This window comes from Chlorocebus sabaeus, chromosome 22, assembly GCF_047675955.1.
Source record: "Chlorocebus sabaeus isolate Y175 chromosome 22, mChlSab1.0.hap1, whole genome shotgun sequence".
Lineage (NCBI taxonomy): Eukaryota > Metazoa > Chordata > Mammalia > Primates > Cercopithecidae > Chlorocebus > Chlorocebus sabaeus.
The window spans coordinates 44102240-44116457 of record NC_132925.1 but is presented as its reverse complement, the minus strand read 5'-3'; the positions used below and the strand labels follow the sequence as shown (position 1 = coordinate 44116457).

The 14218-nt window shown below is 41.9% G+C and overlaps 1 protein-coding gene across 24 annotated transcripts in view; it reads right to left on the bottom strand.

Moving 5' to 3' along the window:
- The window catches only part of KALRN (kalirin RhoGEF kinase), a 697103-nt gene that overhangs the window by 264237 nt on the left and 418648 nt on the right, over nucleotides 1-14218 (bottom strand). For all 24 annotated transcript variants that reach the window (XM_073009790.1, XM_073009791.1, XM_073009792.1 and 21 more), the window contains exons 21-23: nucleotides 13797-13919; nucleotides 4727-4909; nucleotides 3374-3492 (exon numbers count right to left, since the gene is read on the bottom strand). In XM_073009790.1, the coding sequence (XP_072865891.1) occupies nucleotides 3374-3492; nucleotides 4727-4909; nucleotides 13797-13919 (425 nt within the window). The remainder of the gene's footprint in view (nucleotides 1-3373; nucleotides 3493-4726; nucleotides 4910-13796; nucleotides 13920-14218) is intronic.

Here is a 14218-nt window from a genome sequence, read left to right as displayed (position 1 = left end):
AAACAGCCATCTACAAGCTATCAAGGAGAGAGGTCTGGAACAGACCCTCCCCTCACTGCCCTCAGAAGGAATCAACCCTGCTGACACCTTGATTTTAGGCTTCTAGCTCCCAGAGCCATGAGACAACACAATTCTGCTCTTTAAACAACCCAACTTGTGGTACTTGGTTACAGCAGCCCTAACAAACAAATCCACTCCCCATATGAACAAGCTCTGACTTCATAAAGCAGCTTTAGTTTCTTCAGCTCCAAGGAACCTGTGGTCCTACGTCATCTTGATAAAATAAACTACATAGGGCTTCTTAATTTTAGGACATACTATTTTTTTTCTAGTAATTCCCAAACAGAGTGTCAAAATATTCTTCATAAACTCCTCCAGAAATCTCTGGATATGTGTTACTTTGTAACCCCAGCATAAAGGAATTAGTGTCAAGAAATGGTTTATGAGATGGGCGCGGTTCATTGCTTACCCTGTCCAATGCCCTGTAATTCTTGATTAGAGTGAAATGTTGGTAGACAACTCCCTACCAAACAACCAAAGAAGAAAAATGTGTTTTGCCTACCTGGAGTCAGGACGTTTCTGAAAGTGGTGCTGAGATACTTAGGGAGCAAAGCAGGAATCTAGTGATAAGTTGGTTCCAGCTTGCTAAATGAATTCTGGTCCCTACTCATTCTTATTCTGAGAAAACAGAATTCAATTTATGAAAACCTCAGCTACTTCAGATTCTTCCAAAATGCTGGAATCTCAGCATCCTCTACTCTCTTCTTGCCTATTTTCCTCTGCCTCATCTCCTCATGGGCTATTGCTGACCTAGGAGTAAACTTAGGTGGCAGCTTTACATTCTAACATCTATGGGTCACTCACTGGACCAATTTCCAAGCATCTTTTTCTTCCTTTTGAAATCTGAATACCTAGATCAAGTGAGAGCAGGGACCATCTGATACTGGAATGCCTCCTAAAGCATGCCTTATTTTCTTCTGGCCCAATGGTGTATCCCTGAACTTCAAGTAAAGAAATCGATGTTACAGTCCTTATTTGTTTTGCGATTTTAAATAACGTCCTGCCCTTCCCTCAAGGTTTTAATTTCTACATCCAATTATGTTCCATAAGATTTTCTTTTCCTTCCTTTTTTATTTTGAGATGGAGTCTTGCTCTGTCACCCAGGCTGGAGTGCAATGGAGCAATTTTGGCTTGTGGCAACCTCTGCCTCCTGGGTTCAAGGAATTCTCATGTCTCAGCCTCCTAAGTAGCTGGGATTACAGGTGCACACCACCATGCCTGGTTAAGTTTTGTATTACTTTTTTTTTTTTTTTTTTTTTTTTTTTTAGCAAAGACAGGTTTCTGCCATGTTGGCCAGGCTGGTCTCGAACTCCTGGCTTCAGGTGATCTGCCCACCTCAGACTCCCAAAGTTACAGGCATGAGCCACTGTGCCCTGCCTGACTATAAGCTTTTCTTGATCAATAATTACATTATCTTCATTATTCTCTAGTCCCTTGATTCATACAAGAGAGTATAAAATACTTCTTATTGTCACGGAGCATACAATCTAGCTTAGGAATTGGTTGAATAAGTAAAATGGGAATTGGTACAGAAAAGAAGTAAAGGAGTTCATAAAAGGATGGGCCAATGACAGTGGGGGTTGTAGATAAAGGATTTATAGAGGCATAGGATATGAGCTGGATTTTAAAGAATCAATAAGACTTACAGAGAGCAAAATAAAACCAAACAGGAAAAAAAAGGAAGGGAAACGAAAGGGAAAATAACAAAGAGAAAGGAGAGCATTCTCTCTCTCTCTCTTTTTTTTTTTTTTTTTTTTTTTTTTTTTTTTGAGACATAGTTTTGCTCCGTCCGCCAGGCTGGAGTGCAGTGGCGCAATCTCTGCCTCCCAGGCTCAAGCAATTCTCCTGCCTCAGCCTCCCAAGTAGCTGGGATTACAGGTGTGTGCTACCAAGTCCGGCTAATTTTTGTATTTTTAGTAGAGACAGAGTTTCACCATGTTGGCCAGGCCGGTCTCAAACTTCTGACCTCAGGTGATCCGACTGCCTCGGCCTCCCAAAGTGGTAGGATTACAGATGTGAGCCACTGCACCCGGCTAGCACAGCATTCTCAATTATATACAATTTATTCTTAGACCTGAGAGGAGTCAGTGAAAATGATCTGACTGAAGGGTGTGATCTGAACTAGAAAGTATTTTGAAGTAAAATTGACTTAGATGAGACCAAAGGATAGTACCTTGAAGATTTTTATCATTATTCTGGGGGTTGTAGCAAACCATTTACAATTTGAAGCTGGTAACAGACATAATGGAAAGAAATCAAAGAATGTTGAAGAGTCAAAGCTAGATTAAATTCTGGCTTCATTGCTCACCATCTGTGTGGTTTGGGGAAAGTTACTTGACTTTTCTAGGTCTTATTATATGTAAAATGGGAATAATCTTAGCTGCCTGAGAGAACTGATAGAAAGATACAAAGAGAAAATGTGTATAAAGGCACTTTATGTAATGTTTAGGACATAAAAAGTGTAGGTGCTGGTGGCAGGAGAGTATTGGTATTAGCAATAATAAAATGTACTCCAGAAAGGTAAACCTGGCATCACTGTGCAGGTGAATTGGGCAGGGACCAGCAGCAGGAAAACTGTGGGAAGTTTTTGCAAATAATCTAGAAAAAACTAGAAGATTAGTGACACTATTGATGGCAATTAGAAAATCAGAAGAGAGAGGCTGGGCACGGTGGCTCATGCCTATAATCCCAGCACTTTGGGTGGCTGAGGTGGGCAGATCACTTGAGGTCAGGAGTCTGAGACCAGCCTGGCCAACATGGTGAAACCCTGTTTCTATTCAAAATACAAAAATTAGCTAGGCATGGTGGTGCACACCTGTAATCCCAGCTACTCGGGAGGCTGAGGCAGGAGAATTGCTTGAACCCAGGAGGCAGAGATTGCAGTGAGCTGAGATCATGCCACTGCATTCCAGCCTGGGTGACACTGGGAGACTCTGTCCCAAAAAATAAAAAAAAAATTAAAAATGTTAAAAAAAGAAAATCAGAAAGGAGAATAAAATTTGGAGGAGATGAAAAAATATTTGATTTGTTCCATGTTGAGTTTTGACATTGTGAAGTACAATGTGATGATCTACGAGGAAGGTTTTGTCTAGGAAGTTGCTAATAAATGAAGATAATTCAGGTGAAGGACAGACGGGAGAGACTTGAAAGCCTTCAGAGGGAACTCATATTCTCAATGCAAACGTTATGTCTGTCCATCCTAATCCCTGTAGGTGGCCACGAGGACATATTAAGCTATCCAAAGGGACAAGCAGTGGTGAAAGCCCACCACAGTCACGGCGAGCCAGCTAGCGCAGCGGAAGCCAACACGTACTCTTTCTTCCGGGCTGACTTCCGCTTCTCTTCATTGACTTCGTGGTTGGCGTCCCGCAGCTTGACCTCCCGATCCGAAAGGCTTGCTGGGATAATATCCAGCTCCAGGTCCTTATTATCCTGCACGTGGAGGGATCACAAAGGTCACTTTGTGATGCTTTGGGAAAGCAACTCAATCGAGTTGAGGGAGGTGGTAAAAGGGGGAAAAAAGGATATAATGGAGAAGGATAAAAACATGAGGGATCTTACAGACTCATACCCAGAAGCACTGTTCTTCATGGAATCATTATTGTTTTTTCAAATAAGAGAGAAATAAAATGTTCAGGTCAAATGTTTAGGGTAAATATCCACAGTAAGAAAAAACAATAAACACATTTGATAATTATGTGTCTATTTCCCCAAGGCCTTTGGTCCTAATTAAATCTAAACACATTCATAAATTGGTCTAAGACTGATTCTTAACCATTTAAAATAGATGTGAAACAAAAACACATAAAGATATAAAACATCTTTCATTTGTCAAAAGAAAATAATCAAACCAAATATATTTATTTAAACAAGCAATTTCCCTTGGAAACAGAAAGCTAAATAACAGAACAATAACTGAACTTTCTCATTGCTCATCCCTACTAATTTTAACCACCATTTGGTATTTATATATGATGGAACTTCCTAGATAAAAACTCACAGATTAAAGCCTGGGGGAGACATTAACTCTCTCAACTTTAGGTGGTTTGGCCACTTCACTCTCCAGGCTGCTCTGCTTCAGATCATGAGCCTATTTGAAGATTTAAGAATTAGACATCCTAGGATTAAATTGCCAGGCTGTATTAAGCTCTTAATTCACAGGTTACTAACCCCTATTATAAAGAAGAGATTAAAAGTTCATCTTCCCTGGTTCATGGCAAATTGTACCTCTGTTCTGTTGAAATGTCAAATAACCCTTGTACAAATTGCACCCCTTATTCTTGAAAGAGCACTATTATATATACTGGGCACTCTAATCATTTGCCGATTAACATAATTGGGTGGAAGATGGTACTTATGAAGCTAAGATAACGCTTTTCGTTCTCAAAGTCTATACAGAGAAAAACTCTGTTCTGTAGCCACAGGTCCCACTACTGGCCAGTTGATTTTGTAATGTATAGAGTACTCATCACAGGGGACTGGAGGTTAAAGGATCAGCGATATCCACGCAGCACTCCCCACTAGAAAAGCCACACAAGGCAGGTGCTCTAGGGGTCAACAGCTCAGAACTGCTCTGGAAACATGCTTTTCTTCCATGGTGATGAGGGCAGTGGTGCTCAGGGAAATGAGAAGGGAGGATGTCCCAAAGGGCAATACCCCTGCCTACCTCTGTGTTGACTCCTAGGGCTTTCTCCAGGGAGTACCGGTACTTCCCCATCCTCAGGGAGAAATCTCTGTAGTGCTTGTCCACCGTGGTCACCCATTTCCTTATCTCCGTGGCATGAATGTGGCCTTTTTCCACAAAGCTATCGGCCAGCTGAATCAGAAGCTTCACCTTCTCCTTTGTTTGCTGTCCCAAAAGATGGCCTTAAGTTACTGGATTACATTTATTCTCCTGTCCCTTCATCCCAAATCCTCTCTTCCTGTTTAAAGCAGCCATAGATATCTCATAGCTGACTACCTGGGTATGTATCCGAGCTTTGTTACTACTAACTGAGAGATCTTAAGCAAGTTATTGAAGCCCTCTGTGCCTCAGTTTCTTCATTTGCAAAAAGGGAATCATAATATTACAGTCATCCCTCAGTGCTGGGGTGGGGGAAACTGGTTCCAGGGTCCCCCATGGATACCAAAATCCAGATATTCAAGTTCCTTATAAAACATGGTGTAGTTTTAGCTTATAACTTACCCACATCCTCAGGAACACTTCAAATCATCTCTAAATTACTTACAATACCTAATACAATGTAAATACTAAGTAAATAGTTGTTATTCTGTATGGCTTAGGGAATGATGACAAGAACAAAAACGTCTATATGTTCAGTGCAGACACAACCATCCATTTGAAAAAAACATTTTCAGTTCACAGCTGGTTGAATCCATGGATGCCATACCTGTAGATATGGAGGGCTGATCCTACTTCAGAGGGTTGGTATATTAAAGGAGTTGATAAACGTAGAATGCTTAGTACAGTGGAACACAGTAAGAACTCAGTAAGCAATCAACATTAGCCATTATTATTATTGATGTAAGAATCTCTTATATTAATATGCTTTACTAATTTACACAGTGTGTTACTGTATCTGAAAGCCATTTGAGTTTAGATGTATCCTTAGGAAGTAGGTGGAGGGAAGTGATGCAGGTCTTTCTGAACCACAGATGAAAAAAATCTGAGGCTTAGAGAGGCTTAGGGCTGGTCCAACTTCATACTAGCAGTAAGCAAATGAGTCTATTTGTCTCTGCCCTTTAGTTCCTAGTTCCCCCCTCCACTGTACCAGCTCTAAACCTCATGTAAGTTGGCACATGCCAGGATCTAAATAAATACAATGAGCGGATTTAAGAGTTAACTCTGTCCCTGTCACCACCAGAATCTTGTCTTTAGTTTCCATTAGACAGCAGGAGAAAGAGGTTAATGAAGCCATCATCTATTACAGGACTAGGTAAAGTGGAACTCAGATGTTTACTGGGTTAACTTCATTTTTAGAAAGTTTGTTCAATACCTACTTGGTCCATAGTACTGTGTAAAGAGCTATAGGGCTGGGCTTGGGGGTCAAACGAAAGGAAAAAAAACTTCATTTCACACAGTAGTTAAATAACTCAGGGCATTATGCAATTGCATGTCAAAATGGGAGAATGTAGAGTTAATACTATAGGAATTTTAAAAGGGGAAAATGAAGGTGGACAGGCATGGGTAGTGCAGGTCTCATGGAGAGGCAGTACTTAAGCTGGGTAAGTCATGGGAATAAGAGAGACAACCAACAAGCGGACCGCTGCCCGTTTTTGTATCTTAAGTTTGGATTTTCAAACTCTAAAATTGCTCAGGGAAAGGAAAGAACATTTAAATAGTATTCTAAGAAGGAAAATTATCTTTTGGACTGGAGGAAAGTAGGTCCACGGTTTAAACCATGCTACAATCTAGGTAACAGGGAAACTGAGGCAGAACATCACTGGAGCAACAGTAGAAAAAACAACAGAGCCCTTCTTTCTTTATTCTACTATCCTCAGCCCACCTGTTCCTTCCAGGCCCATCTACAGCCCCTCCCATGAGAGACCAACACTCCCAAGAAATGCACGAGAAAGAGGGTGTCAGAGAGGCGCATTGAGAGTGCTCTGCCTGCTGCACGCATGGCCAGGGACCAAGGACCAGGGATCCAGCTCTCCAGTAGCTCACTCAGCACATGGAGCCTCTCCTGTCTCAGGACAGTAGGCTGGTGCCTGGCACTGGAAGATAAAGGGCAAGAGCTTTGGTGTGAAGGAAAGGAGGTGGGTATGAGGATAGCAGAAACATCTCCTCAGCCATGAAAAGGCAGAGCAATAACAGGGGGAATTGGTTAAGGTAGAATTAGCAGATTCTATTCAAAATAGAATCTACTCGATTCTATCTAAACTAGAATTACTGAATCCCTCTTTTTAATCATCGTATTCATTTATGTATCTGCAGTGTCTAAGCATCCTGAGGACTTTCATCTTATTGCATGTAGGGTTTTTTTAAAAAAATTTTTCCTGAAAACAGTTTTCTTTGGTTTTGTATTTACTTAAAACAGAGACCTTTTTTTTAATGGAAAAGTCTTGGAAATACATATTCTCTGCTCTTGGTAAAGTGACTGCACCTACGAGAAAGGGTTTTACAGCCAGCTGGTGGCAGTAGTCATACTAGGGCAGCTCTATCAGAGAAAATTATATCCTAAAGCATCAAAACTGTGATTCAGAGTCAGCAAAGCAAATGGTTTGTGACCAAGAGTATTCTAGGTATGTGTGGGGACTAGAGGAGCAAAGAGACAGTAAAATGACTTTAGATGCATCCTTAGGAAGTAGGTGGAGGGAAGTGTAGACACGCCCTTCCCCATGTGGCTCCACCTACCTTTGTAGCAGCCCTGTTTCCACTGCTCTCCATTCCCTACACTGCAGCCATGTTGAATGTCGCATGCCCTTCCTGCTGGGACAAGTGGTTCTTACTCACCCCCACTCTCGATCCAATGCCCTTTTTCCTCTCCTGTCCTCCCCAAAAAACAAGTGGGCAATGCCCTTCCCAGTGTTTCCACAGTATCACATACATGCTTGTATTTTAGCATATATCACATGTAATTAGCATATATGTCTCCTTCATTAGACCATGAACCCTAAAAGGTAAGTATTACATCTCATTCATTTGTATATCTCCAGTGTCTAGAAAATAGTAGGCATACCATCAATGTTGACTGAATGAATGAGCAAATCTTGTGTTTGGAGGTGAGTAAAGTTAGACCAGCAAGAGTTGAAGATTTTTATTGGGAGGAAGTAGATGATAAATTTGGCCCATGAACTGGATAAGAGCACTGAGATACCAACCATGGCCACCGTCCCCACTGGGAGTATTCTGAAATGGTTTCTTATACATTAGTGATTGTGGTGGCACCACATGACCTGCTAAATGCCTGGTCACAGCATTTGAGATCAGAGGTAAAAACTTTTCTTATGAGGGCAGCCAATCAAGATGCAACCAGTGACTTCTGAGGTGTCCTGGCCTAAAAGCTGTGTCTAAATAGGGGACTGGAAATATGCCGTGTCAATTGAGGTTGTTTCCCTGAGGATTTAAACTGCACAGACAGGGATCTGGATGATTGGCTGCAGAGTAGAAGTGAAATCACAGAAAGCAGAGAGGAAGAAGAAAAAGGAAGCTGTGGTATAGAAATGGTAGAACATTACACAGATTCTGGTCCCCTGCTCTCAGACGATGACCAGATGATGTGGCTGCTTGAGACACCCTTGGTCTCGGGTGACATTCCAGTTTTCACCTCCAGAGGTGACACTGTGCCACATTTCTTGTTCTTCCCATGGGGCTGAGTCACTGAGCTTTTTCTGGATTTCTGGGAGGTTCAGACACATCGCTTCTATCTTCTTTATTTCCACACACGGCCATACAGTATCTTTCTCGTTCAACCTATGCCCATTTGAAACTCAAATCTTTCCTCCAAAGACAGTAACTTACATAAACTAATAAAATGGGGGTCAGACTGCAGCAGTTCTTGAATGAAAGGTTTGGAAGTATGGACATGATCTTGTGGCTAAAAGGGAAACTTTGGGTACCATAATTCATCTGGGCCTGGAAATCTAGACCTGAGAGCTCACTTGGGCTTCATGTGTCACCTAATTTATGTTTTGCCTTTCCACTTTGAATTCTAGTTACCTGCTGGAAAAGACAGGGGTTCAAAAGAGGGGTTCAGTAATTCTATTTTTTTCTCTCTCTCCCTCTCTCTTTCCCTCCCCACTCTCTCTTTTCCTCCTTTCCTTTCTTTTTTTCTTTGGTTATGATCTTCCTCTAATCAGTGAGCCTCACTCTGAATAAATTTTTTTAAAGCCCTTTTGACTTCAGCACATTTTACAAGACTTTAAGATTTTGCCTTCTTGATAGTAATCTTATAATCTCATGATCTTCCATATTTGCCTTTCATTATTGATATTCCTTATAATTAGACAATAAGGAATATTGATTTTGTAGACACAAATTTACTGAGCTCCTTGTGCAGGTGAATAGGCTTCTTGAAATACATCTTCGGATTCATTCAGCAGGGGGTTGTTAGTATACATAAAAGAACCAAAATTTTCAAAACTTTCCATCACATGTGAACTATATTCCACTTGAGAGTCTCAGAAAGACCAGGCACAGTGGTTCATGTCTGTAATCCCAGCACTTTGGGAGGCAAAGGCAGGTGGATCACCTGAGGTCAGGAGTTCAAGACCAGCCTGGCCAACATGGTGAAACCCTGTCTCTACCAAAAATACAAAGGTTAGCCAGACCTGGTGGCAAGCACCTGTAATCTCAGCTACTTGGGATGCTGAGGCAGAAGAATCACTTGAACCCAGGAGGTGGAGGTTGCAGTGAGCAGAGATCACATCACTGTGCCTGGGTGACTAAAGTGAAACTCCATCTAAAAAAAAAAAAAAGAGTCTCAGAAATAGAATCATGCCTATCTTTTATCTGAACTGTTTAGACTCTACCTCTCTCAGTCTAAAGTACCATCCGACAACCCCAGTGTTCCCTTTCTCTGCTATCTGAATCTCAGGAAAACATAATTTAGTTCAGCTAAGCCTCCAGTTGCTTTCATTACTGCTTAATTTTCTTTTTTTTTTTTTTTTTTTGAGACGGAGTCTCGCTCTGTCGCCCAGACTGGAGTGCAGTGGCCAGATCTCAGCTCACTGCAGCCTCCGCCTCCCGGGTTTATGCTATTCTCCTGCCTCAGCCTCCTGAGTAGCTGGGACTACAGGCGCCCGCCACCTCGCCCGGCTAGTTTTTTGTATTTTTTAGTAGAGACGAGGTTTCACCAGGTTAGCCAGGATGCTCTCGATCTCCTGACCTTGTGATCCGCCCGTCTCGGCCTCCCAAAGTGCTGGGATTACAGGCTTGAGCCACCGCGCCCGGCCCATTACTGCTTAATTTTCTTTTGTCAAGATGAATTAAGTCCAGTTTATCTCATGGATTCCTTCATTTTCAGAGATGAAATTGCCAGCTTAAAAAATATTTTCTTAACATTATTAGCCATTGGCAAATGCAAATCAAAACCCACAATGAATACCACTCCACACCCTCTAGGATGGCTATATAGAAAGACACAATAACAAGTGTTGGTGAGGATGTGGAGAAATCGGAACCCTCACAACTTGCTGGTGAGAGTATAAAATGGTATGGCTACTTTGAAAAACAGTTTAGCAGTTCCTCAAAAAGTTATACATAGTAGAACTCCATATAACCCAGCCATTCCACTCCCAGGTATGCACATAAGGGAACTGAAACATATGTTCACACCAAAACTTGAATATAAAGGTTTCTAGCAGCATTATTCATAAGAGCCAAAAGCTGGAAACAACCCAAATGTCCATCAACTGATGAATAGTAAACAAAAAGTGGTATATCAATGAAATGGCATGCTATTTAGCAATAAACAGGAAAAAAGGATTGATACATGCTAATAGCATGGATGAATCCTGAAAGCATTAGGGTAGGGGAAGTAAGCCAGTCACAGAAGATCTCATATTATATGATTCCATTTATATGAAATGCCCAAACAGGCAAACCCATAGAGACTGAAAGCGGATGAGTAGTTGCCACAGGTTAAGGAGAGTAAGGAATGCAGAGTGACTGCTAATGGGCATAGGGTTTCTTTCTAGGGTAATGAAAATGTTCTGGAACTAAACAGTGGCAATGTTTGCACAACCTTGTGAATATAGTAAAAACCATGGAATTTGTAAAAACTGAAAAACAAAATCATCTTTAAAAAGTTTTGCTTTTAGAAGAAATGGAGTTCTTCCAAATGTCATGATGACTAAGCTTTCCCATCACTGTGTGCCTTGACCCCTTATACATTTTGAAACCCATAATAGGAAAATACCATTTCTATTCTTTTAATGGACTGTCTATAGGCATACCACACCATGAGAATTATGTTTTCCTTTTTTCCTCATTCAAACTCTTTTTATTTCATTTTTATTCTTACATTTGTGAGCTTTTACATAGAAAGTATCTTTCTATATCCAATGTTTCTTCTACTTGGTCTGCTCCTTTGGACCAGAATATTATTAAATTCAATGTACTCTGCTGCCCTATTCAACCATAAGCGCCACCATATGTATTCTCTTGTGGCTAAAGGTCAATTTGGTTTCCATTTCAAATTCATTTTATTGGTTATAAAGATTATAATCAAAGACAGCTGATTAGAAGAGGTTTACCTCTGGAAAGTGGGACTAGGGTGGGGCAGGAGGCTGCTGCCTCTAATCAGAAGCTCCTCAGCTGGGTTTGTTATCCTGTAGATATTCTAATATGAATATCCCTGAGATTTGGAACACGATAGTTATGTCGGGAGGGACAGAGAACAAAGACAGCCAAAGTAGAAGATTCATATTAAATATAAACAAGAAGGGCTGAATCTACTCAAACTTCCTTTTTTCCTTATGTTCCTGAATGGTTGTAGCCCCCTTTGAATGTGTAAAATGTAGTCAGGTAACCTAGGGAACTCAGGATGAATAGTGTGGTTCTCGTCTTTAAGTATCCTGTTGGCTTATATAGGAGATAACATTGCATAGATTACTAGAGGAGAGATGGTCTGTGCCAGGTGAAGGGCTTGTTTGTTTGTTTGTTTGAGATGGAGTCCAAAACACTGCACTCCAACTCTGTCGCCCAGGCTGGAGTGTAGTGGCCTGATCTCGACTCGCTGCAAGATCACCTCCAGGGTTCACGCCATTCTCCTGCCTCAGCCTCCCGAGTAGCTGGGACTACAGGCGCCTGTCACCACACCCAGCTAGTTTTTTGTATTTTTAGTAGAGACGGGGTTTCTGCGTTAGCCAGGATGGTCTCGATCTCCTTATCTCGTGATCCGCCCGCCTTGGCCTCCCAAAGTGCTGGGATTACAGGCGTGAGCCACCGCACCTGGCCCAGTGAAGGGTTATACGGACAAGGGCTGTAGTGCAGGGATGAACTGGATCATATCCTGGTATGTGAGAAGGATCATAGAGGAGGAGGCTCTAGAGTGGAAAAGCGGGGGGTTCCTCTTAAAAAGCACGAACTAGAGGGAAGGGAAGGGTATTCCAGGCAGAGAAATGTATGAAAAAGGCACATAGACAAAAAAGTATAAGATGTATCTCTTAGAGGGTAAGAGAATACATCCATTCTGCTGGAGCATAAACTCTGCATAAAATAATAATTGAAGATAAAGCCAGGGAGGTAGGGTGGCACAGCTGTAGAGTTGTGGAGCATTATCCTAAAGGCATCGGAAAATCATTAAAGTTCTTGATCTGGGTGGTTATGTGACCAAAGTAGCATTTTAAAGATGAACAGCAATGAAGGGCAGGGTGGATTGGAAGGAAGGAGGGAAAGGCCAAAGGCATGCAATCTCTTTAGGAAGCTACTACAGCTTAGGGTAGTAGCTATGTGAATGAAAAAGAGGAGAAATATGTGAAGGTTACAAAGGTAGGATTAATAAGATTGACTGAATAATTCTTCACGTTTCCACTTTGATTATGGAAAGATTTTGATCCTATGAAGTTCTGGGTATCTGCTGTGATCCACCCTATGCAGATAGGAACACCAATGGATCTCATACTATTTATCCTGTTAATGGCTCATTATCGACCCTATTTGGAGAAGAGTGGATAGAGCCAAACTTGTTAATTCACAAGCCATTTTAATTTGGATTTGAATAGGGTTCTGTGCATCTGCCACCTTCTTTGTGCTGTTTGCTTTTGCTGGTACTGAAATGAGTCTCTTATCTGTGCTCATAGCTTTTCGCATTAGGCAAAAAGGCCCAAAGCTCACAAGGATGCAGGGAGATGCTCCCCAAAGTTGAGAGATCATAGGAAAAGATTCATAGAGTGGATAACCACTTTTGAAATATCAGCTCAGGAATGAGGCTAAGGGCCTGATTTTGTCACACCAAACCAGAGGGACATTCCTTACAGTGTCAGAGGGATCTCTGGATAGGATGTTTCCCACCTTGACCCCAACAAGAGCATCTCTCAACCTGGGAAGAGCGTCTGCTATGTGTGGAAGTGATGCCAAAAATGGCTCCTATGTGGCAAGGAGCCCTGTGTGAGAGATGAGGACACTACAAAGAGGAACTTGAGACAGATCAGATTTTCATTCAAACCCAAGCATCCTAAGATCAACTCCTGGCTGTGAAAACAGATGAAAATCAGGTTTCCTTCTATTATGGCATTCCCCACAATCTTGGTATGAATTGGTATGTACATCCTTGCACATTTTGCTCCCCAGAGACCCAGCCTAGCTCATGAGCACGTTTGAGGCCAGATGGAAATAGCTCAGAAAACGAGAAATTCACCTGTTTTGTGTACCCTTATAGTCACTGGCCCTTCTAATAAGGTGAACTTCCCAAGCCACTCAAATTGCAAGAATATGTGGATATGTGCAGTGTTCACATGCACAGGCAACATTTTTACATGAATACACCCTTTTCCCTGATTTGGTCTGAAAGAATATAGCAGATTCCAGAACCTGGAGCATGAAGATGAGTATCTGGAAGCACAGTATATAGCAGTTGACTTCCTGCATACAGCTGCTCTACCCAGCAGCTGCAATTCTTTGGGTATTCAGGTTTCTAGAGACAATCCTTTAGGACATTTACATGCTTTCCCCCTTGCCACGGCAGCCAGGTATTTTTGCTTACAGAAGCTGTCTTTGCTTCCACAATGTGAAATTGGCCAGAATGGAGAGTTCTGGGTGGATTTGGGGAAGGGTCTGGGATGTTTCCTACCTTGGCAGGCACCCTGAATTCCCCATATTCTTTCAGCAGTTCCTGAGTCTCCTCTGTGGTCTCTCCAGTGGAGGTATGTGTTGAGAGGTAAAATTCACCTGTTTCTTGGATCCAGTCAAGCGCCTATGGGAGGAAACAACCCATCCAGTCCCCCAAAAGGCAGCTGTCAGTAGAAGACATGCCATATTACAGTGAAGGTTATTGTTGGGACAACTTAATGGACCCAGGAAACACTGACACAATTTGATTAGTATGTAGCTCTTGGGTTGTTTTTTATGAATAAGCCCTCCCCTGATTTGGAATACTTACCAGCAAAGAGAGGGTCTCCCCCAGTAGACTGGGGACTCTTCTAGGCCAGGCCCAATATCGTCCATGAATTAGGGGCATAGTGGGTGACCTAGCATTTCCTCACATCTCCTGTT